At 43.4% G+C, this 23,496-nt stretch overlaps 1 protein-coding gene across 1 annotated transcript in view; it reads right to left on the bottom strand.

Moving 5' to 3' along the window:
- Positions 1-277: 277 nt before the first annotated feature.
- Positions 278-23,496, bottom strand: part of disc1 (DISC1 scaffold protein) — a 44,404-nt gene continuing 21,185 nt past the window's right edge. The window contains exons 7-11 of the mRNA XM_031874606.1: positions 23,346-23,450; positions 17,247-17,490; positions 14,976-15,020; positions 9,462-9,579; positions 278-7,441 (exon numbers count right to left, since the gene is read on the bottom strand). Coding sequence (XP_031730466.1) covers positions 7,233-7,441; positions 9,462-9,579; positions 14,976-15,020; positions 17,247-17,490; positions 23,346-23,450 — 721 coding nt within the window. The 3' untranslated portion in view covers positions 278-7,232. The remainder of the gene's footprint in view (positions 7,442-9,461; positions 9,580-14,975; positions 15,021-17,246; positions 17,491-23,345; positions 23,451-23,496) is intronic.

The following is a 23,496-nucleotide window of genomic DNA, read 5'->3' as shown; positions in this document are numbered from 1 at the left end:
AATTCCAAACATTTGTAGCTGTAAAAAATGATTAATATTACATCTCGGGGCACGCATTCCTGTGAAACTGCGAAACATTTCAGATTGTGGTGTTGTTGGTGAGGAGCTGCATATTCCAACAGGCATTTCTTCTCAGATGTGTGTTACAGCCTGCATCTTTTAGATATACATCCTCCTTACAGGAGTACTCGCATCGCTATCTGTTTCCTCTGTCACTCTCCATTTCTTTCTTCTCTTTCCCCCCCCGCCTCCTTTTTTAAATTCTAAATGGCAGTAATGTCCTTGGGCCACTCTTCATCATCTGTTTGTTGTGTGTTAGCGTTGCAAAGGATGGGAAAGTTTAAGAGGGCCCATATAGCTGCTCTTGACACATGTTTTACAATGTTGCATGTCTCAAGGCTAAATTGCTATAAATAGCGTGTTTTATTGTCAAATTTACTCAATTGTGTGTGTATGCACATGTGTGGCATGAGTGAACACACAGAGTCACCGTCCAGTAATAGAGACCCATGATTCTGTGTGAAGACTGTTCGTCACAGACACAATTTAACGTAATACTTTCACTCAGACCAAAAGTGATGAATATTTTAATTCTCCAGTATGAGATCAGCGTGACCCAGTCAGTGACCCCTTTCTACAGGACCGGCAGTATAAGTCAGATGCCAACCAAGGGTCAACACAGTAATCTATGATGTCAAAAAACCTCAGATAAATAACATTAACATCGGGTCACAGAGGTCACAGAGGAAGTGTATGATAAGGCAGAATACGTGGATTGTGGACATGTGTGGATTACTGAAAGTAGATAGAAAAATCACACACGTGGCCCTTCACTGATGATGTATTGGTCCAGTACTAACCGATCACAGGGGACGTTCGTTACCAGGACAGAGGAAAGGCCATCGATGTATATAGAGAAAGGCAGTGACAATGAGAGGGGGGTCTGAAGGAGGATATTTGTTTGGGTGTTGAGGTTGAATATCAGCGGTTTACATCTACATACGGATCGGGTCCACTTCCACGGAGTCCGCCATTTTGCACCGCCATGTTTCTGCAGTAACCCAGAACAAACAAACAAACACTGGCTCTAGATTTTGGACATTTGCACTTTTGCGTCGGCCGCTGTAGTTCTCCTACAAGCTTGACGCACGGGAGAAGTTTCAGTTGGTCGCAATCTGCCACCTCACCTGCTAGATGCCAGTAAATCCTTCACTGGACCTTTTTAAGCGATACTATAGAAAATCTACTTCCTGTTGGGCGTTTGAAGATGGAGATAGTGTGACATGAGTGCACTGCATTTAGCCATATTTTCATGAAACAAGGACTGGAACTACACCAGGCATACTGTACGCAATGTCACCGGAGGAGTGGACTGTGCTGCAGGGTGAAAGAAGAAGAACTTTTTCACACCGATTTAGAATCAATTGCAAGTGACATGAATCCAAGATGAACAGAGCTGCTGTTCTTGATCGAGCAGCAAGCCACTTCCTTTTTACAGCCTGCGGGGGCTCAGTGTTTCACACTAGAAGGGTTTCACAACAAACGAGTCCTGAATAAAACACTATTAATGTCATTTGCATCTTCAGCATAAAACCAGCATCATTAGCATCGGCCCTTGTGTGAAAACTCTCCGTGGGTTCATCACTACGAGCGACCCCTTTCACATCGAGTCATTTGATCCGTTGTTATGATAGAAACATAGATTAGTGCAGCTTTAGGCATTAATCAGGACTGTCTTACACCTGGAGCACCACGTGGCTACACTTATCTAGCTGGGGAAAATAAAAACAACCAGCAGTCCTGGATTCAGAACCACGCCCCCAAAACAGTGAACGTCACACGCTGTGCTGGTAATGTCGTATCTCCCGTTCCTCGTCTTTTGCGTGTGCAGGCCGGTCTACACAGACTGACAGCTGCTGAGAAGCAGCATCTCGCATCAACCCGTCCCTCCCCAGGACAGGAAACCATCCAAGTCTCATTAGGCCGGACTGGCAGCTCTCGTGAAAGGAAAGCGGGCCATGCGCTCAGCCTCCAATGGCAGAAACCTCCCCATCGCTCACAGGAGCTTTCATTACTCTCCCCTCCGTCCCCCCAGCCCTCTCCTAAAGGCAGCCAGCTCCATCCATCAGATCTATCGATCCTGTCTCCCCCTGGTGTGGTACCTGCCTGTTTTTGAGACTAAGTGGGAAGGATGGCAGAGCCGGCATGATATTTCAGCTTTCCAGTGACAGCCACGTCCCCTGGGGACGTTACAAGGTGAACCGGTGTCTGGGCTTCTTGGAGGAAGTGCTTCACCGTGGATCTAAATGAAGGAGCTCTCCCTGGAGGAATTACCAACACTATGTTTTTCCTGCTTGGACACGGGGGTAATAATCAATTCTCTGTTGCTTCCTTCCGCTGCTGGTTTCGCTGCTTGCTAAAAGCGGGGTATCCCATTCCTTTTGATATCCCACATGAGAATGGCAGCACAAACGTCTCTACGCTCAAAACAAACCAAACCCTTTTTATTTTCAGAAACACTGTCAAAACTGTTGTTTCAGGTTTGACAGTGACGCCTCGCAAAGAAACGTGGATACTGTAAATCCTTCGAAGGAGATTAGATGGTGTGTCACACAAGAGCTCCTCTTGACTTTGATCTCGTTGCTCTGATGGGCAGAGAAGCTTAAGCTTTTTAAAGTGATTGCCAGCAGACTGACATGAGCACTTGTTATACTTCTAACAGGGATTAAATACGCAGTATGTGACACTATTCAGAAGTATTTGTTTTTTAATCCAAAATGTCTTCAGCACGTTTCTTCAGGTTCACTCAGTTAAATTGAGAGAAATGTACTGATTTGAGGCGTGTTGTCTTTACGTAATACAGTTTTCATCACAGTTGCCAGAATTATTTTGGGATACTGTACGTTTCTGCACACCACGTCATATGTTGAATGTCGACGTTTCTGAACCTCTGAATCTCTTTTTCAGTATCGCAGTATTGAGCAAAGTCACCTCCACTACAGCACTCGCAGTGAGGAAGAAAACAACAATATAAGTAACCTAAATATTATACCAGCTCTATAAGCACTCTCTATATCACTAACTAAATGAAAGAAGGTAAATGCAATCATGTGTTGGCTATAAGTAAAGCATCTCGGCCATTTAGCGTGGCAGTGATGATATCAGCAGGTGAAATCAGATGCTGAACTACAAATCAAATCCTCAACAGCTGCACCTATAGAGCTCCTTTGTTCAGTAGTTATTTTTGATTCAGCTTTTTTATTTTTGATTCAGAGATGCAAGCAAAGGGGAGATGAAACATGATTTGGTTTGATCACTGATGTTGTAATGTACAGTATGTTCTTGAATGGCAGTTGGAGTAAGGCTGTAAGGGCTAATCACAGTAGTGCTATTGAACAGTCCTGTTCTGCAATGAACGTCTACTCAGCACTGTATCATCATCATACACTTCCCACCATCAGTCCAGTCCCAGTGGTGCACAGTACCTCAGACCCTTTCATTCGCTCTAGAATATATGATATCAGCTGCTAGAATCAGCAGTGATTTAAATATATATTTTAATGTGACTTCCTGTTATTTTTTTCCTCAGGGTCTTCCTGCTCAGATAGATCCACATGCAGGCTAATTATTTCAACTTCGGTCTGAATGATTAAATATGTGAAGGAGTAATATTTCTGATCAGGTTCCTGCAGAATCTGTAAATCTCTCTCTGCACTTGTTTCATGCATACCTTCCACTCCCCACTTTTTCCATGTGTAATTTCTTAAAGGGCAAGTGTTGTGAATTAGATATCAAAAAAAAAGAAGATAAAAAATACACATGTGCTTCCAACTCTGAGTGCATTTCCTCCAATTGTGTGATTTTAAAATGGAGCCATAAGTGATGGTCTGTTTCTGAGGAGACTGCAGCTCCCACTGGCACAGTGTTGATAATTAAGTGTGATTTTCAGACCACAGGAAAAAGAACAAGGCAGGCTATTTTCCTGTAGTCTCTGCTCAGTCTGCTCCGTTTGTTTTGTTTGTGCAGAGAAATATGCAGATTTTGAGTTGGGAAGACTTGTAATGAAATAATCCAAATGCTTATTAATTCCACAGGAATATCCTCCCTATTTAAATGCTCAGTTGAATTTATTCAACTTTGAATGAGCGCCTAAAACCACGGTAAAGAGTTGGCTGCGGTGAGTTCAATGTCCAGTTTTTTTTTTTTTGCTCTGCACAAAAAGCCACTCTCAGGAGAGTTAACTTCACCGACTCAATGAGCAGAACTGACACGCAGTCGCACACACATAACGGAGGTGTCAGCTGCAGAGGAGCATACAAGGATCTCTGAGGATGTGAAATGCATGAACACATAAAAAAAAACTAAATTTGCATTCATTAGTGGTGTCTGAGACGCTATGCGAGAGGACAATCTGCAACACGATATGATTCTCCCTTGGTTCAGAGAGTTTGTACATGTACCTGTCAGACAACAGAACAACTCGGCAGGGTATCAAAAAAACAAATCCAAATCTCGGACCCAAATCCCCTGATACAGACGCACTCCAAAAATCATTCATTCAGTCAAGAAATATTATTCATAAATCCAGAGAAACATGTGGATAAGGGGGGGGGGGGCATCACTTGTCATTTTTAGATGCTAAATTATTTAGTTTCATCCATCTCTCTTTTCTTGTTTCAACTCAACATGTTTGTGTGCATGAAAACCAAAAGTGACAAATGACAATTCCTGAAAATGAATCAATTAGTATCTGACACAGGCATTCATCTCACCTCACTGGCACGTTTTGTATCGTTAATGCTGATTGATTTACTCAAATGTAGAAAAGTTGCACGCTGCATGAACAGAAAACTGCCAGGAGACTATCCAACCCATGTGCCAACCGGCTCCCCCGAGCAGCGATTGTCCAATCGCAGCTTAGCAACCGTAACTAGGCACAGCAGGTCTGTCAATCTTTAGGATTTGTCCGCATGTGAAGTGAAGTGAAGTGGAGCTGCAGGGAAGGTGGAGCTTTAGCACAATGCCATGTAATGGATCATGTACGTGCATCTTTAGAACCCATTTTAGAGGGTTGTTATTTTAAGTCGGCCAGGAACAGCTGGAAAATTAGCCAGAGATGACATTTTTTAAAATAGTAATTTAAATCATTAACATCAACTAAACTTCAATCAACTAAGCTGAGGTTAGGTCAATTATCTAGCTAGCTACAGCTGATAAAATCTGCTAACAGCAGTGGTAATTTCAGCCTGCTTTTGTCTTCCTTTAATCGTAATCAAGGACGCATTGTTTGGAAAATGCTGTGCAATATCATAGCAACCACCTTGCCAGGACAAAGGACCGTGCACTGCATGGCGCCTTCACTTTACACCAGGAAACATCTCACCCTGCTATATCCGCCTGCTGAAAACCATCGGGGTCTTTCTTTCTTTCTTTTTTTTCGTGGCCATTTTATGAGCAGAGCTGCCGTGCGGGGCGCAGTATGGCGCAAGCACAGATTCAATTATGAGGTGAGGCTGTTTGTCAGGGAGGTGTGTGTGTGTGTGTGTGTGTGTGTGTGTGTGTGTGTGTGTGTGTGTCAGGGCTCTGTCTGTACGCCACCTGACGCTGACAGATGTGGAGACTTCTGGCCTGGCAAGTGGCTTGCAACCTGCCAGGGAGAAAAGGCCCATTGTGCTGCTGGAAAACAAACACCTGAGCACTCAGCTGTGTTTACGGGCCAGAGAGCGCGGGACTGCAGACGAGGCCTCTGAGGATCCCCTGAACAGGCCCCTGCTCCAAAAACACAGGGCAGAATCAGATGGAGACAAAGCAACATCATCCCATTTTCCCACACCATGTCCTCTGTGAGGCCGCCCCCCCCCCCAATTAGCCACACCATCGCTGCTGAGGCGAGATAACAATAGAAGCCCATGTATCCCCTAAAGACCTCACTAGAGGACCTTTTATTACCGTATTGATGTCTCCTACATGTCACCACTGCCCTCACGTGCCTGGCTGCATGCCCGCACATTTTATACGAGGGAGAATACGCAGAGGGGCTGTAACTCCACACAAGAAGGAAACAGCGGGACACAACATGAGGCTGAATGGTACATGCTGTAATTAGTGAGCTGCTGTAAGGAATAAATATGAAATATGATACAGCGAGTTTTAGCTGCACAGTAAATACAAAATACAAAAAAACTGATTAATGGGTGAAAGTACAAAAATGTTTCTGGCAAGAAGTCATGTGACACCCAGTGGAATGAGGATTCTGTGCTGACATTAAGTAAATATACACATAATCAGTACAATCAATACAAAGACTTTAGAAAAACAAACTGATATTTTATCCTTCAATACGACACAATTTTACTTTTGTGACGGATGTATTTTAAAATGCAGAGCATCTCTCCCAGCATACAGTGCTTTAAGACTGGGAGGAAAACAACTCTAAATATTACCTTTTTCTACACAAAAAAAACAAAACAATAAAGTGTTCAAGTTAGCTCACATTCTGTAGCACCACAAATGAGTTATTTCATGGACAAAATGACGCGTAACTGGAGTCCAATCGTACAGAAAACACACAAAAGTGCCGAGCTGACCCTAAAGATTAAGCTTACGTTTTAGTTCCTGTGTGCGAGACTGTTACCAGTAAAACATGTTTACTTTGTCCATTTGCCAGAATTCAAACAGGTGGTTGTGGTGAGCGGTTTAGTGATTTCTTTCTGCTTCAGTTTGGTTTCAGGCATTTTTGTCATTAAATTGAAAAACTCTGGATAGATATCTCTGTGTACCTGACATTACTGAGAAAAACACCCCCAATAAACCAAATAATCACCTTAAATTGTAAAATGCTTGAACAGTAAATACTGAAAAAACAAATTCTACCTAATTGCCCATCACTTGTAAGACGAGAACCTGAATGCAAAAACATCCTAATTTTAAAAAATGATTGCTTTGGCCTGAGGCGCTCATTACCTGGTTAAACTAAGATTTGAGGATCTTCTTAAAAAAATGTATTAAAGTGTCTTATATTTTGCATTTATATCAAATCATTCATGTTTTTCCATTTCTAAATGGATGAAATGTTACACAGACTCTCCCAGGCTTTGTACTGTGGCTCTCTGCGGTACCACAGAGGCTTTACAGTAAATGGATGAGGGGTCACTCCGACTGCAAAGCTGAGGTCAGCCTCTCAGAGAGCGGGTCTGTGTGTGAGTGGTCATAAAACCCTACACAAATCCATTTCAAATGCCCCAGCTGTCACTAAAGTACTGGTCCTCCTCTTCTTCTTCTTCTTCTTCTTCCTCCTCTTCTTCTTCTTCTTCTTCCTCAGTTCCGTTCTTCATGAGGTCGTCATCTTGTAACCCATTCACTTCCTCTTCCTCCTCTTCGAGCTGTGCGAGCATGGTTTGTAAAGTGGCTTTTACTTCCTGAACCTCCTTTTCCAACGACTGTGCAGCGTGCGTTAAGGAACAATCTGATGCTACAGACACAAACGGAGAATCACATTAACATGTAAATAAAAAAGCATGCCAGCAGACGAGTATCGGGGCTAATGTGACACTTGTGGCCGGCGATGGTTAACGGTAATGGCAGAGGACGGCGACAACCTGACGAAGTCATCAATCTCCAATTTGGCCACCGAACGTATTACTGGGACAGATCATCAAGTCGTACCCTATTTAACCCCGTCCAATTCACTATTCATGAGCTCATCTGGTCTGTGGAGCTGGGTGACGGTGTGGGGGCCCAAGCAAACTCACTGCCCAACTAAATTATTCATAAACCATCAATGAAACGGGATAGAGGCTGTCATCAGTTGGGCGGGGGGGGGGGGGATTGTTTAACCTGCTTAGAAACCCGACTTAATCGTGCGAGTGTCCATCTTAAGTGGCAAATCAAAGGGACGGCTCTGATGACAGATGGGGCCTGAACTCTCGTTTCACTGTCTGAATGGACACAGATTGTCCTCATTAATAATTAACCAGCCGTTAAAGAGCTTTTCATAACAACTGTAGACAGTTCACAACACTTTTAAGGCAGCGTGGTCCAGATACGATGATGAAGTTCAGAATCATGTTGTAGACGTTTACAACCATTGACAGAGTTTTGCCGAGTCATCTTTTTGTTTTCTAAATTCCAGTCTCCGTGGTTGTCCATCCACCGCCTCGTATCGAGAGAAGGGACTCAATTAAGACCCTTAGAGACTGGAGGTTTGATCTTCCTGTCACTATGGCAACAGCAGCATCATCCCAAAATTCGGTCTCTGATCCATTTCTGCAACCCCAACAACAATATTGTCCCTCATCGTCCGTGTCCTCTAGTGTCCACGGTGAATTTGCACGAGTGCATTGACTTCCAAAGACGGAGATGAATGGCACGTAAGGACGCGGGAACAGAGAGGTGGAGAGAAGCAGACTCATCTGTCTGCCTCCGACTGCCGGGCTGCACTGATATCATGCAAACAGATGAGGAGCCTGTACTGACCTCTGACAGCACAGCGGGGGGACGAGAATCTCTAATCAGATGTGGACAAAGTCTGGCCACACTTCAACAGAGAGTGAAGAACGCACTGCGTAACGCACAGCTTCTAGAGATCCTATAATGAAATAGATATCTTCATCAGACTAGGAGAGTATTTCTGGCAGCCCGTTTGGAAAGAAGAGAAATGAGACGTGACACAAAATTTTAAAAAAAAATTAAAAAAAAAAAACCGGCAGGTTAGATGGCAAATCTTTCCTCATCTCGGTGTTAAAATATCACCTCTTCTATCTGTCTTAATAAGCCCACAGTGTAGAGGGGAAAAGTTGAGCGAGAAAAACACACCAATCTATTTCCAATCAGCTTTCTAATTAGCGCGGAAAATTATGTATTGTGACCTGTAATCAGCTTCAACGGTTTCATTTGAGTCATTATCATGAATATTGCAATTTCCTCCAAGCCAGATCCAGCGAGGAGGAGGGGAGGGGAGAGAGAAAGAGAGAGGGAGGGTCAGCAGCAGGAGGACGGACGTTAAGATATGACGGGAGCAGAGTCATTACAGTGACATTCCTCTCTCTGTCGAGGTGCCGCTCCTGTTCGCCGACTTTAATCTCAGCCCGTGGTGACTGGCAGCCCACATCAGGCGCCCTCTAATAACCTCGCGTGGAATTTTACCATTTCATTTTCCAGTTGGCATGTCCAGCCTGTCGAGAAAGATCCTCTGATCCCAGTTTATCTTCAATTCCCTCCCTGAATGGACCCATAATGTCAAATAAGACAGGTTGATCTTTCCTCAAAAGGTAAAGTCACAGAACATCAGGGCGCCTAAAGCTAGTTTGGCTGTGTACTTTTGAGAGTTGGAAGTCCTCGAGGAAACTAGGTCCTTAAGATGGATGGACAGAAACACACACACACACACACACACACACACACAGATAGCATGCAGTCAGTTTATATGATGTATGTGTATTTAGAGAGCAGTGAAAGGATATGGGTGAGGGCCTGATCCCGGTTCAGTATGGCCGTCTGCAATTCATCTTCCAAGGTCAATAACCTGTCACTGATCAGCTCGCAGCGCTCCGTCAGGTCTGCAGCTGCGCTGCACCCATCCTGGCAAGGAAGAGGAATCAAATGGTGGTTAGGGAAAGAAAGGGATGATTGAAGCAACGATTGAAGCTGCAATGGTTCAAATATATATGGGTCTGATATTGAAAAGGAATAAACACACGTCTATCTGACAATAACAACAAGCAAGCAAAAAAAGACAAAGACGGGGGGTTTTAGTACTAGAATACTGAGTCTGGAGTCATTTGGCAATGGCAGTGTGATATCAAAAGCCAAACTGCTAAATTCTGTTCATTAAGTGATCTCATAATTGGTCTGCATTTGGCCATGTAACGTATATAACGTATATAACGTATGCATGTCAGTGCGGGTATAATTGATAGGTCAGAAGCTGTTTGAACTGTTGTGCTTTGTTAGTTCATTAGGTCCATTAAAAAGTGTGTGAAAGCGATACCACAGTAGGCTAGGAAGCCTGTGTCTGTGCACTCTCCGTCATCTCCGGTCATCTGAGAGCACACAAAGGTGCTTTTGTTCAGTTCTTTCTCTACCTGTTGGTCATTATTCAGAACATGCAGCCCATTTGCAGTCTAATAATACTAATAATGCTCATAATTTCTTTGTTAGTGCTTTGTGACACGAGACATAAATATGCACATCAGAGGCATTAAAGTGCTGCATAAACTTCTGTCAGTCACCAGAATTTGATTTCCCCACATGGGTCCTGATGATGTAGGATGCCAATCGCCAGAACTGTCCAATCAACAAGTTACTTCTCAGTCACACTTCATGTTTACTCCCCTGGTTTGTGTCTAAAAGGTCAGTATGAACAGGAAACGGACCAGAACTACAATGCAACAGTGTATAACCTTTTCAACTGTCTGGTGTGGATCAAGCTCCAAAAACACTGGATCCTACATTTCCCATGATGCAACTGGAAAGTGTTTCAGTAGCCCCTCTATGCCTGGTAAACACGCACGTCATACAAATTTCACACTTCCCTTTTGTAATGCAAACTTTGTTTCTGTTTCTTATTGTTCATTATTCCTAATAACTACACAGAACAAAAATCCACATCCGTTGTCGTGGAATTTCTCGTATTAAAGTAATCAAAACTATAGACTGTAGTCACCGTGACATCCTCATTGGTTTGTGGTTTGTGGACTCCTGTTTTACTTTTGCAACCAGGAGGCGCCCCCTGCTGGCCTTTAGTAAGAATGCAGGTTTAAGGCACTTCAGCACTGGCTTCACTTTTCAGAACCGGATCAAAACCATAACATACTTGTGCTTATAATTACCTCTGTTTAACAATGTAAAAGATGATCGATTGATTCTACCACACTTTCACACCCAAGAAAATTGAGCATATGTTATAATATTTTAGTTGAATATATATAATTGAATAAATGACTGATTAAAGGTAACGAATGGAGGCCTACTTCAGTTACACTGATTGCTGTTATACATGCATTAAAAGGGCATGAGTAAATTCAGTTGTTTTTCCTCTTTCATCAGTTTAATAATGTTAAATTGCGTATGTGCTCTTGTGAGTCAGAGCTTAACACGGAGCTTTTCACAGTGTTCCAAGACTCCTTTCATCCGTTTGACACTAAATTCTCAATGCTGTTTCAACCAGACACAAGTCTGAAGTGGAGGATAGCCGGGCAGACAAAAGATACGAGGCTGCCAAAATGTCTGTCGGGGGCGGTGTGTCTGCACATCACCTGAGGATGCTGGTGGAAATGTCAGGGGGGAGAGCAGAGCTGGCCATAATTAGAACGGGCCGCTTTGCAGACATCGTGTCCTAGTTTCTTCACACTTATCAAGCGTAGAGACACGCACGCGCCGGACCCGGTGTTCTCGTCAAACAACACATACAGAGTCTAATCTGACTCGTAGCTGCAGGTAGAAAATATCAACTCCCTGCAGCTCAGAGGTGTCGAAACAATGACTGGAGAGTCGCGTCTCTGGTCTCTGTCCCGGAATAGCACTTCTTCTCCGAATGACATAACAACCCAAAAAGAAATTTACAACAACAAAAGGCTCGAGGCACGAGCCCTGATGCAATTAAGGACTTCAGTATGACTTAAATGGAGAACAGCTCACTAGGACAAACATCGTTTGTGAGGCATTTTGTGTGTGAGGCATTTAAATGAACAATCGGTGACACATGTCTGTCCTCAGGCGTCACTTTATTAAGTGTCTCTGAGATCTCTGTCCTCCTATACCAAGAAGCGAGACAGTCAACTTATGGATTGACTGAGCTGTTTGTTTGTGAAGGTTAGGAGCTTCTTTAGCAGATAAGAGCACCGTGTTTGTGCAGCTGATTGATTCTACACTTTTACAGCCTCCAGTCAGCGTTGGTAAAGTCAATACAACCACAGGATAGAAGACACTGCACAATGACACCGTTGGAAAAATATCCTTTAGCACACAGACCTTTTTAAACTCCTATTATAAAGATGCTATTTTGCTCCCGGAGGTGATCAACACGATATAAATGACTTTCTCTGCTACATCTGCCTTTAACAAACAAGAAAACATCTGAAATGAGATTTCAACAACATGCCAATTTGTCTAATAGAATGTATTGCCGTGTTTATTCCTGATGCACATTAGTGCTTATGTTATTACGACAAAGGTAAACATAGCAGACTGTGGGAGCATGAACAGATTGTTTAGAAATTCAATCTTCCGACTCGTATGTATGCGCTGGTGCGGTTATTTAAGCAATGATGAGTGAGAGACAGCAGGTAATTGTGCATGTTCCCATGGGTGATGTCAGAGGCGATGCAAAGCAATTATATTCCACTGGTATTACTCTCAAGGTCACAATTGCTTGTACAAAAACGATAAATTAGCTGAATTCATTTCAAACTCAAAGGGAAATTGTCTATCTTGTGATTAACTAGTGTCTTTGTTGTCACCGATGCCTCGTTGGTAAATTACTGGGTCCACACTTACAAATCAGTTTCCAAGACCGTCTGCCAGGTCATTTACAAATAAGTGCAGTGACATGAGGAGGCGTTGCTGCCTGTAGCTGTGTCCCAGTTCTGTACTGCACACTAATTCAAAGCAGGTTTGGAGGATGTAGTGTCTCCGCGCTGGAAAAGGGACAAAGTTAAGGATATTCTAAAAAGTAAGTATGCAGACTAGAAAACACTTTTTAGGATACTTACTGTAGTAGTTTAAAGTAGGGCCGTCCTCGAAATAAGAAATTCTAACACGAACACTCGTGATTTTGTTGACTAATCGATTGGTTGATTTAATCGACAGATCTGGGAAATTGAGTTTCTCCACAAAAAATCGCACAAAAGCGCGACTTAAATCTTGTGTTTACAACCGACGTGCTCATAAGTTTCTTGTCAGTGAAAAAAGCTGAAAGAACGATTGACTACAGAGATCTTAATCGACCTAAGACGGAAAACAAAACGACCGATTAGTCAACTCATCGACAAAGAAGGGGCAGCCCTACTTTATAGTATAGGGTTACTGTAATGTTTAAGTAGTTAGTATAAAAGTAATCAGGAATCAACTTTTTATACCAACAGGAAGTTATACAATATATGCAACTTTTAGACACAAATAAAAGTGCAACAAACGTCTCAAAGAGAAAGCAAAATGTCTTTTACAAAAACAAACGCATTTAATTAATACTAGTTTTGTAACCATTCACAATTTGCTTTCATGTTTTGCATTCATTGTGGGACAATAGTATCCATTAACTGCACACTCCAAAATCCACTATTTTCTAGTCTGCGTACTGACAGGTTTGAGTGTACTTCATTCAGTCACTTCTCAAGTGTGAAGTGGAAATGGGATAAAGCTTTAATTCTAGAGTGTGTTGTTGATGCACACTTTCCTCCCCACAAAGCACAATTACACACATTGTTCACAATTATTGGAAAAATATGAAACTTCCTTTTTGTGAAGTTGATCGGCACTGACATGCTGCCGTTTGATTGACATCACATGGACTTTAACTCATCACTTGTTAGATACGGCAACACCGGTATATGAAGATAGCCAACAATTATACGCAGTATGGAATTTTGACACAGCGATCGTCCCTTCAAACAGGGCTGGTGTAAAAGTTCATGACATCATGAAAACTACCCGATTTCTGATCAAAAGCAGTCAACATTTCAATTTGATGAAGTATCTAAACTTGTTTGGGACTGTGGGTTGGTATGAAGAAGGGGATGTAAGGACCTTGAGAGGATAAAAGAAGAATTTGTAGAGATTACAAGAGTAAAGACACACTTGCACACACACACTAATCAATCTCCATTGTGGCAGCAGGGCCGCAGCTTGGCAGCGGCTAAGTGGAAATCATTTACTTAAAGTCATTATGGAAAGGAGAAAGAGGTCAGGGCCTCTACGAGGCGGAGGATCCAGCTCCTCCACAGCGCTATCGCAACACCATCAAGACAAAGGTACCGTCACCAGTTAACAGCCGTCATATCATTTCACTCAGGGATCGGTCACACTATCGTCACATCAGTTGGTTTTCAATAACTCATTGTGATTAAATGATGCATAGTTCACACAAACAAGTCACTGTCCCATACACCGTAGCATTAGCATAAACTGACCGTTCCAACTTTAGCTACTGTTGCTAAGCTTTGTGATTAGTTTGTAATACTGGTGGCAAATTTACCATCAAAGTTCTTGGTGTATTTTATTTATTTATTTTTTTTTAAACAATGGGTCAGCAGGCTTTTCATTTCTTGCTGGAGTCCAAAGATTTCGGCGTCTTAAAAATGACAATTGTCTGAAGCAGATTGCATCAGCTGATTTGTAGCCAACTAGCTAATTAGGGTCACAGGAGCTCCATGAGTCGGGTTAAAACGCTGTCAGAGACTGAGGCTAAAGCTGCATGTCCGAAGCAAAAAGTTAGCATCCTCTTCAGTTGTTTATTTATGTGGACAACACCGACATAGAGTGTGTTGGCACTGTTGAATCCACTCAGTACAATTTAGCACTTATATTTTGACCTTATCCTGACCCCTAAAGGCTCATCTGTCATCAGACCAAGAGATCACATCAGTGTGCTCTGGTTTAAAATCCTGCATGGGACACTCTCTCTAAAGTACAGGTACTATTTTTTTTTTTTCCCCATTTGGCTGCCAGGTGTGAATGAATATAAATGTATGAATTTAAAGCAGGGAGGCGCTGAAAGGAGAATACATGCTCAGCAAAAAAACCCTCCCCTGTATAAATAAAGGTCTTTGTGCAAACTCAGACAGTCAGCGACACCAACCCATGCTTCCCATGTAGATCAGTATTGATCGGACAGTCAGGAAGGCGGCGAAGGTCACGTTTGGGTTACGGTCAACTGATGGATCCCTCTGCGTCCCAGTAAAGCCCAGTGTCACTGCAGCTGACACTTTAATTACACTGAAAACATTCCAGCATACAGCGACAGTGTTAGCGGTACCAACCTCTGGGGGATTCTCCTCCATGCAGAACAAGAACTCCTCCAATTTCTGCAACAAAAGGGAAACATTTTGTTGAGGCCACACAGTCATAAACCTGCTCATGAATTATTGAAAATGCAATTATGTTGGCTGTGTACTATATGTGTGCAGCGGCATCATCATAATGAGAGGAGGTTGTAATTATTCATCACCAAAACTGACAAGGAGAAAATAGATTAAGTGGCTCATCTGTACTGCAGGTTTCCTTTGTTAGTATTCAAAGTGTGTAGTTGTACATTCCTCACTAAGGGGGGGGATGTAATTATTACTGTACCTATTGGAGGCTAACATATTGTTTGTGGCTTTAGGGTAAGTACATAAGAAGGCAGAGTAACAACAAATACTAATCAGCTACATTTTAATTGTTTTTTTAATCACAAATTATGGAACACGTAACTTCATGCTCTCCGGTGAACACAGCTCTTCATACACTATCTGAGATCAGATCGTTTGAACGCTACAGTCACACAAACTGGATTTTCTTTTTCTTTGCTCTCTCTCTTCAATTACATCCATTTTAGAGCAACATATAATCTGTCACATGCAGTTTTCTAGCTACGGATTGAAAAGGTTTTCCGGCATCCAGCTGATAAAAACACTCCTCCATTGTCTGTTGCCTTCAGATGCGAAGCCTTTCGATATGTGTGTCCTTGAAAATTCAGAAAAGTAAAGTATGCTGGAAGATACGAAATGGCTAAAGTATTATTGTATCATCAAGAGTTCTTATGTTTTCTGTGGTGTTTGCATCCCGAAAGAAAAGAAAAGGACAAAACGTGTCCACTTAATGTGCTGCTATCCATCGTTTCTCTTTGATGAGAGATTTCAAGGTGCTTTTTCTAATGTTAAACATGTTAGATAGTTAGTTGGGGCATCAATATGTCGTCATTCATATTAAATGTTGAAAAGAGCATTAGATGTGCTTTTGCATCTCTGTCCATGCACGTCATAGTTATTCAAAGCAAAGGTGATACTCATTGAACAGCACTAATGTTCTGAAATATTCAAGGATCCACGCTGAAGTCTAAAACGGACTAAATGTATTTTTGGAGCCACGTGATAGACATTTCTGCTCCATTGAGCTCAAGTGTTTCTAGCTAACAGGATGCAGAAAATAGAGTGCACAGGATGGAGACAAAAGAGAGAAAGGGTGGGCTGTCTCACCTTTTAGTTCTCTGAGAAATGTTAGGAGGGGCCGGGCTTTGGGAGGAGCAAGAAAAGCAGAGAGAAACAAAGGGAAAGCAGAAAATAGATCCATGCAGTTTGTCAAATGCGGTCAGGCAGGGCATCAATGCAAAGTTTATATTCATGGTTGCACAGAGCGCAACTGTGAGAGAAGGTTAAGAGGGTTCAACAGTAGAAGAATCAAATACGACAATAAAAATCCACAGCTTCCAGTTTTGATATATGTAAGTGGGAATTCTGCCAACTAGCACCAGTAAACCCATACATTTGAAATTACTACTGTTTAAAAACAGCAAACATGGTATAAATGAGTCTGTTTTTGTTTTTTTATTAATGCTGGCTCTGTTGGCTTTGTTCCCATCTCAGACGAGTCTGTCAGACTGCGTGGGCGGAGGAGTGTGAGGAGAGAATGAGTTGGACTCTGCCCTGAGGCAGTGGACCTCAACTCACTGTGGGAAAAACCGGCACAGAGTGCTCGCGCACACACACACACACAGACACACATGCACGCACATACACACATGCAGTCCCACTAAACGCACGTGATCGGGCAGAAAGAGGCTCCTAAATCTGCACTCTGTAGAAACTCTTCAAGGAAGCCAAAATATTTCCAAACGGTCGGCTCTCCAACGCCCACATTTCCTCGTTTGAAAATACCTTCGAGCAAAGGTGCTAATGGACTGCTGCTCATCTTGCTGAAGCCGACAGACTTCTATATTCTGAGAAAAGCTGAACGCATGAACTAAAAAAGACAAAAAACAGTCCTCTCCAGTCAGGTGGTAAGACTGACCGAGCAGGCGCACGTCATACGAGTTCACGTTTCACAAAAAAAAAAAAAAGAAGTGGATCTTAAAATAGACTGTTCTCATTTGACCTTTCAATAGCAAAGATGTGCAGAAATGTGTAAGACATGAGCGATGGACAGCCTCAAAAGGGCTTCTTTTGTATTCGAGGTACTCTAAACGTCTGTTTGCAGTGCACACATCAGTCGGTCACGCACTGCGGTGTGAAAGCACAGATGTTTGTGGATAACACAAGACATGGCTGCATTACCTTTGTGAACTCTGAGTTCTGCAAGTTGGCCTCGGGACACCAGCGGCCGCCTAACGCAGTCAGCATGGCGCAATCTTCTTCTTCTTTGGTGCACGGCCGGGCTGGAGGATAAACTGTTGCGGCGGGGCGGTCTTCGCTGTCTCCTCTGCTGCAGCTGGGGGTCCGCAACTGGGGGCCTCGCAAGAACAGATGACACGCCTCCAGGTCGGCTTCCCAGATCCGCTCCAAGCCCGGACAGCCACAGCTGTAGGGACGAACAGACCAGTGTGTTGCACCATACAATGCAATACAAGATACACTGATGTAAAACATGATATAACAGGAAACATCAGGGGGGAAAACATGGCACAACACGATTCTGCAGGAGACAATGCAATGCTGCAGATGGGAGACGATTAGCGTAGCTTAGCACAAAGATCAATGGAAGATTTTTGAAAACTATTGGAAATCCTTTAATACTTTTTGATGTTATCTTGGATTTCTACACCCGACCGTGTGAAGTTCATCATATTCGGTGCACTCCAGATGTAATATCGAGCAAATGATTTGAGATTTGACTTGGTTTTTACTATTGAAAGGTGCTTATAGAATAGTTGTGGCTCATTAGCACTGCTGCTTTGAATGTTTATAACAAAGTGGATCGAAATGTAACGTGCGATACGTTTTAAAATTATTTTCTATTAAAACGTGTGAGAAGCGTCATTCTGCAATCTGGCTTCAATTCACCACCTCACCATCTGTGTTGCAAATTTCCCGTCTCTATAATGTGCATCCGCATGGATCAGAGTTTCAGGTGCGCATTCTCCCGTCACGTTTTATTGATCACAACTTTTGCGTGGGAAGTGGCGTGCGCCTCTTTCAGGAGTGCACAACGACTATAAAGGAGACCCGAGCAGGCAGCAACTGAAACAACACATGTAACATGTTAATTTGAGACCTTTTAGAGGTGTTGATAGGTGTGTTTGTTTCACTAAAGCAGCTGCTTCTCGCCTGCTTCTGCTCTAGATCCGCATATTTGCTCATTTTTTTGCTAAACTAGGCTAACGGAGAGCGGTACTCATTGACATTCATGAGGCAATAAGATGCTAAACATATAGTATGCTGTGAAAGAATGCAGACGTCATGATGACACTAATGTCAGTACACATACAAAAAAAAAAAAAAAAATACACTGAGGTACAGTATGCATGTCACGACTGAGAACGGCTGCATGATAACTGAGCCCAGTAGTCGTAAAGGCAACATCTCTATAATTGAGCACTGACAAAAAAATGGGGGGGGGGGGGGTTTGAATCATTCAAAGCTCATAATTCCATTGACAAAATGTAATGAGAGCGAATGGCCCCCTCGTGCGCTGCCCTTCTCTTCAAAGAGCTGCAGCAGAGACAGAAGACAGAGCCTGGTTGTGTTCATCTCTGCTGGGGTCACCGAGCAGGAGTTCAGGAGGAGGACAAGGAGATTGCTTTTTGTTTATCTACTCGGTGAGTTCCCATCCATCATCCTGTTTTCACTCTCCCTCGCCCCTGACCCTTGTAACATCCCAGACAAAAACAGAGGAGCTGACTGAATGTATCATTCAGAGAATGAGCGACACGGTCACTGACCGGCGGAGTTCTCTGTTCACCGTAGCATTATTTAGGTTAAGCTGGTCACTGTGTGGAAGCAGATAACTGACTAGCTGATAAAGAGCTACCCCACAGGCACTTCATGCTATCTGATAGTGTGTGTCTCAGGATGTGAGAGTGTTGGTATTGAATTATAAGCACGTCTTTTTAGGCTTTTCCTCCACATGAAATACTCCTCCACCGGCTCACATTTGAGACCTCTGACCTTTTTAAGATATTTATATTTATTCCCCTTATTCTTTCAGTGACCTTTAGCGAACAAATCATTCCCAAATAATTGTGGTCCCAGGTGACATTTTAGGAACCAAATCCATTGATCGTGTCAGAAATTCTACCTTTTTCATATGGTTTAAGAAACGCACAAAGATCCACAATAAAGAGCATAAATATTTCTCTGTTTTTAATAACATCCTTGTTTCCAGGAATCCACCTTGTGTAAAAGAAACTAACTAAAGGACAAAGATGTGGGTATTATACATAGAGTAAGAGATGCAACAAACATTTCATACCCGAAGCACACATTTATTTACATACAAGCCCTTTAATATATTCAGCATTTTTACTAGAGTGCCTCCTTGCTGCGCAGCTAAGATGTGAGAAATTGCTCATTCGCCATCATACGTAAACAAACTCAAAGGCAAAATGCACCCAGACAATATTGTTTAATCTCACCCTCTGTTCCCTCCACTATCTCTCTCTCCGTGATGAGGCCCCCTGAAAAGAAAAAATTGAATGCCACTTGTTTTCCAGCCCATCTCCTGCCTGAAAAGGCTGCCAACCTCTGTACCCTGCCAACGCATGCCTCTCCGACGTTCTCTAACCTTCATTTGGCACCCAGACAATAGAAAAATTGCTCTGCCCAGCCCCCCCCCCTGCCCTCGCCAATTCACTACTCAACGCCGCCGCTTCTGAATGCCGCTTTAGCTGGGACGCACCCAGTGAGCCGTGCCATTGTTATTTGTCTCTTCTGAAGTGGAGAGGGACACACGCACACACGGATCTGGGTGGGCACACGTGTTAACTTGCACACAAAACCCATAAATCATTCTCTGTGGGTGGATTCAGCTTTTGTACAATTCCTCCAAAAAAATGTCAAAGCCGGCCTCATCCATCAGAAGCGCTTCTCGTCAAAGGGAGACCGCAATTCATTACAAGTTACTGGCACGAGAGTTCTGTGCACTGAGGATGCAGACAACAAGTCAGCTCCTAAGCACCCCTGTGATGGCGGCCTCCTGGTGCCCATCGCTATGAACTCCTTCGCCCCGGGGGTTAATTGGTGGCCGCCACTCGGCCTGCCATCTGACAGTGGCAGGGTGTGGGTGAGCTGCTCCGCTGATGGCCCCGTAATAAGAAGGAGAGACAGACGGGCACACTCCCTCTACAGTCCCCCCCCCCTTCCTGTGGGACTGCTGACTGACAGGACTGCTCTTTCTCCTCCAGGCATTACGTGCACACAGGCACAGTAAGGATTATAAAAATAACTGTTGAAGGAAGGAGCGGCCGGTCTGGTCCAGCTGGGACCAGCAAGTTCAGTTAGACCTCTGCGGAGTGAAAATGCACAAAGCGGGCTCGCACACTGTCTGGCCAATGTTCTGAACTCCACGCAGCATCAGGTTCATAGGCTCAGCCGCATCCTCGGGTCTCACACATGAATACCAATGACTGTGAAAAACAGGCCCTATCTCCAGTCACAGCTGGAGTTTTTCAGCTATCAAAACTATCAGCCATTTCCCCGAGAAGTTATTCTCCTGAACAAAACAAAATGAATGAATGTAGTCTCATGTCAGCGCTTCTGATATTTAGGATCCCCCCCCCCAAAAGCCATCAACGCAGTGGGAATTCACTCATTAGAAAAAGCAAATAGGAGACGGTAATGTTTTCACCTTAATCATGCAGCAACATCTCAAATAACACCAGCTGAGGAGAGGTGCTAATAATATGGTGAAATGCAAAGGGGACGAGGTGTGGTGGTGAAGTGAATGGTTTGGAAGGTGGCTGGCTTGATGTCTGGGGAGACAACCATGGCCCCTTTGTTACAAACACTTTACATTTGTTCATACGTTCACCATTGTGTACATTAAAAGTAATAGTGTTTTTTTCTTCCACTCCCTGCTTAGACTCTCGGCAAGTCCTCTCTTTTAACTAAGAGAACATGTCTTGTCTTAGTATTTTAATGACTTCTACACCAGTTGCATTGTAGCCATTAAACATGATGAATGACATCCAAATCTTAACAGAAGAATGCATTAATGTGGGAAATATTCGAGAGGCATTTCCTAATGAAACATCTACATAATGTATTAAACAACTGTGCACTGCTGCTAATCTGAATAAAAAATGTTTTTTTGTTCTGGTGACACACTTACAGCATCTGCGCTGCTCTAACATCCTGTTCGAGTCTTTAGCGAGGAAGAGATAATTGGTTTTTTCAACACCTCCCGTATCCACGGAGACCAGACATCTCACCAGTACTAATCTGCCTCTCTCCTCCTCCCCTCCTCCTCCTCCTCCCCTCACCTCCCATCACCACCGCACTCCATCAACAGTAATGTACATTAGAGCTGACTGATGAAATTTACAGTGGAGGAAGCCTGCATGTGTGTATCTAAGTGTGTGTGTGTGTGTGTGTGTGTATATGCTCATGTGGGGACAATTGCCCGTTCAATCAAGCCGAATATGTGTCATTGTGCCAAACCGGAGCAGGAGCAAGCTACTGGTCCTCGCCTGAAGGCAAAGCTGCCCTTGTGATTTGATCTGGACCGCCTCTGGTTATGGAAGCCGATCCAAAGCTGGTGGGCCAATAAATTAATATAGAACGTGATGAGCAGGAAAATGAGTTTACGGTTCCCAATACCCAAGAAGGTGTCCTCTAATGTGATTTTTTTTTTTTATTTATTTCAATAGCGATGTGATTAGATGCATGTGAGCTGTATAGGATCACAGAGTATAAGAGCTCTATTAAAAGGGCAGATATAAAGCACTCGGTAGCCAGACTTTTCTGGAGGCCAAGCATTCAATTATGTATTATTGTTTTGACTGAAATTAAACTGAAAGAGGCTTTCTGGATTCAAAATCTCAAAAGTTCACCTCAAGGGAGAATAAATGGAGCTTTTATTATAAAATAGTTTTCAATGAAATAGATATTTTTATAGTTATTAAAAGGTGTTTGAAGGACATTTACTATGTATGGGTCTATTAAAAATGCGCTATTGAGTTGCATTATGGGAATTGTAGGATCCAGGTGATAACTTTTGTGCAGTTTCTATGTTGGAGGCCTGCTATGTCTTGGTGTGTGTATACAGTGTATACTGTATATATAGGCTGCATATTTGGTAAAGTACCCCGTCACATTCCTATTCCAGTAAGCCAGCTAGTATTGCCAGCTTGTTTTTTTCACACGAGATACATAACACAGACAGGTACTCTCAAACCACTCTAAAAAAAACACAAAGCGGCCATCTGCCCTATTGACAGAAAAGTTCCCCAGCCTTGCTCCCCCGCTGGGCACTGAGATCAGAGCCATGTTGCTCCTTGACCACGCAGAGCCGCATCCCTCCACAACAAACAGCCGTGCCGTGTGTGACGTGACTCCTGACGTCCGTCCAAAGACTTGACCCTCCCTCTCCGAGGACGCAACACGAAAAAGCTCTCACACTCCACACACAAAGACGTGGGTCAAGCAGACACAGAGTAGGCCGCGGTGGCCTAACCTTCCTCCCTCTGTAGTGAGTAGAAAGTAGAAAGCACAGCTCATATGGTGTACACAAAAACTTTACCAGCTCTATTCATCCATCTGTAAAACATGAATGGTTCCAAAAGGCTGCAGAAGAAGATGCCGATCGCACTGCAGCTGCTCGGTGCTGCCTGTGTCGATGGAGACTAGCTAAGCGACTCTGATCGCCATAAGGAAGCACAAACACGCGTATGGTGTCGGCACTTGTATGGGTTCCACACCCTCTGCTCGGAAGAGTCAGCCACTCGGCACATCGCAGTCCTGTTGTGCAACTGTCAGGCGGGCTGGGCAGCCACCCTCAACGCAACAGACCTGTCCTCCGTTATTTACCCCGGAGACGCAGATGGAGACGACAGAACGGACAGGAAAAGCTATTTTGTCTGACATGGTTTATACAGAGGAGGGTAAATGTGGCAACTGAGCCGATGTAGAGGTGGAAAATAAAGCGTATAGAAAATATGTGAGGATGTGAAGGAAGAGGAAGGCAAAATTGCGCAGGTGAGAGATGGAGAGAAATGTGAGAACAGGGCTCTGGGAGACAGCGGCATGAGGAAAAGGTGCGAGTGCATGATGAGGCGGGTGAGGCGATGTATTTGGGAGACGTTGCTCTGCTTAGAGGACGACAAAGGTGAGAGGAAATGTTGCTCTTTTTATGTCTCTCTGTTTTTGTTTCTTTTACTCCTTATTGAGACTTCATCATTTCCGTACTGAAAAGAGAGCGACGGCACAAAGCACTCTTACCTGTGCAATCTGTCCTCCAATGTCTTGATGTACCTGGTAGTGTTCTCTTTGAGCCGGCTTTCTATACGGAGAGAGAAACAGAGAGAACAGCCATGATGGGGTATCCTAGCAACAAATCACAGCTTTTATACAATTTAAAAAGCTATATATA

This window comes from Anarrhichthys ocellatus, unplaced genomic scaffold, assembly GCF_004355925.1.
Source record: "Anarrhichthys ocellatus isolate YVR2014 unplaced genomic scaffold, GSC_Weel_1.0 scaffold3, whole genome shotgun sequence".
NCBI classification, from domain to species: domain Eukaryota; kingdom Metazoa; phylum Chordata; class Actinopteri; order Perciformes; family Anarhichadidae; genus Anarrhichthys; species Anarrhichthys ocellatus.
Note: the sequence above shows the minus strand (reverse complement) of the source record. Positions and strands in the feature narration are given on the sequence as shown.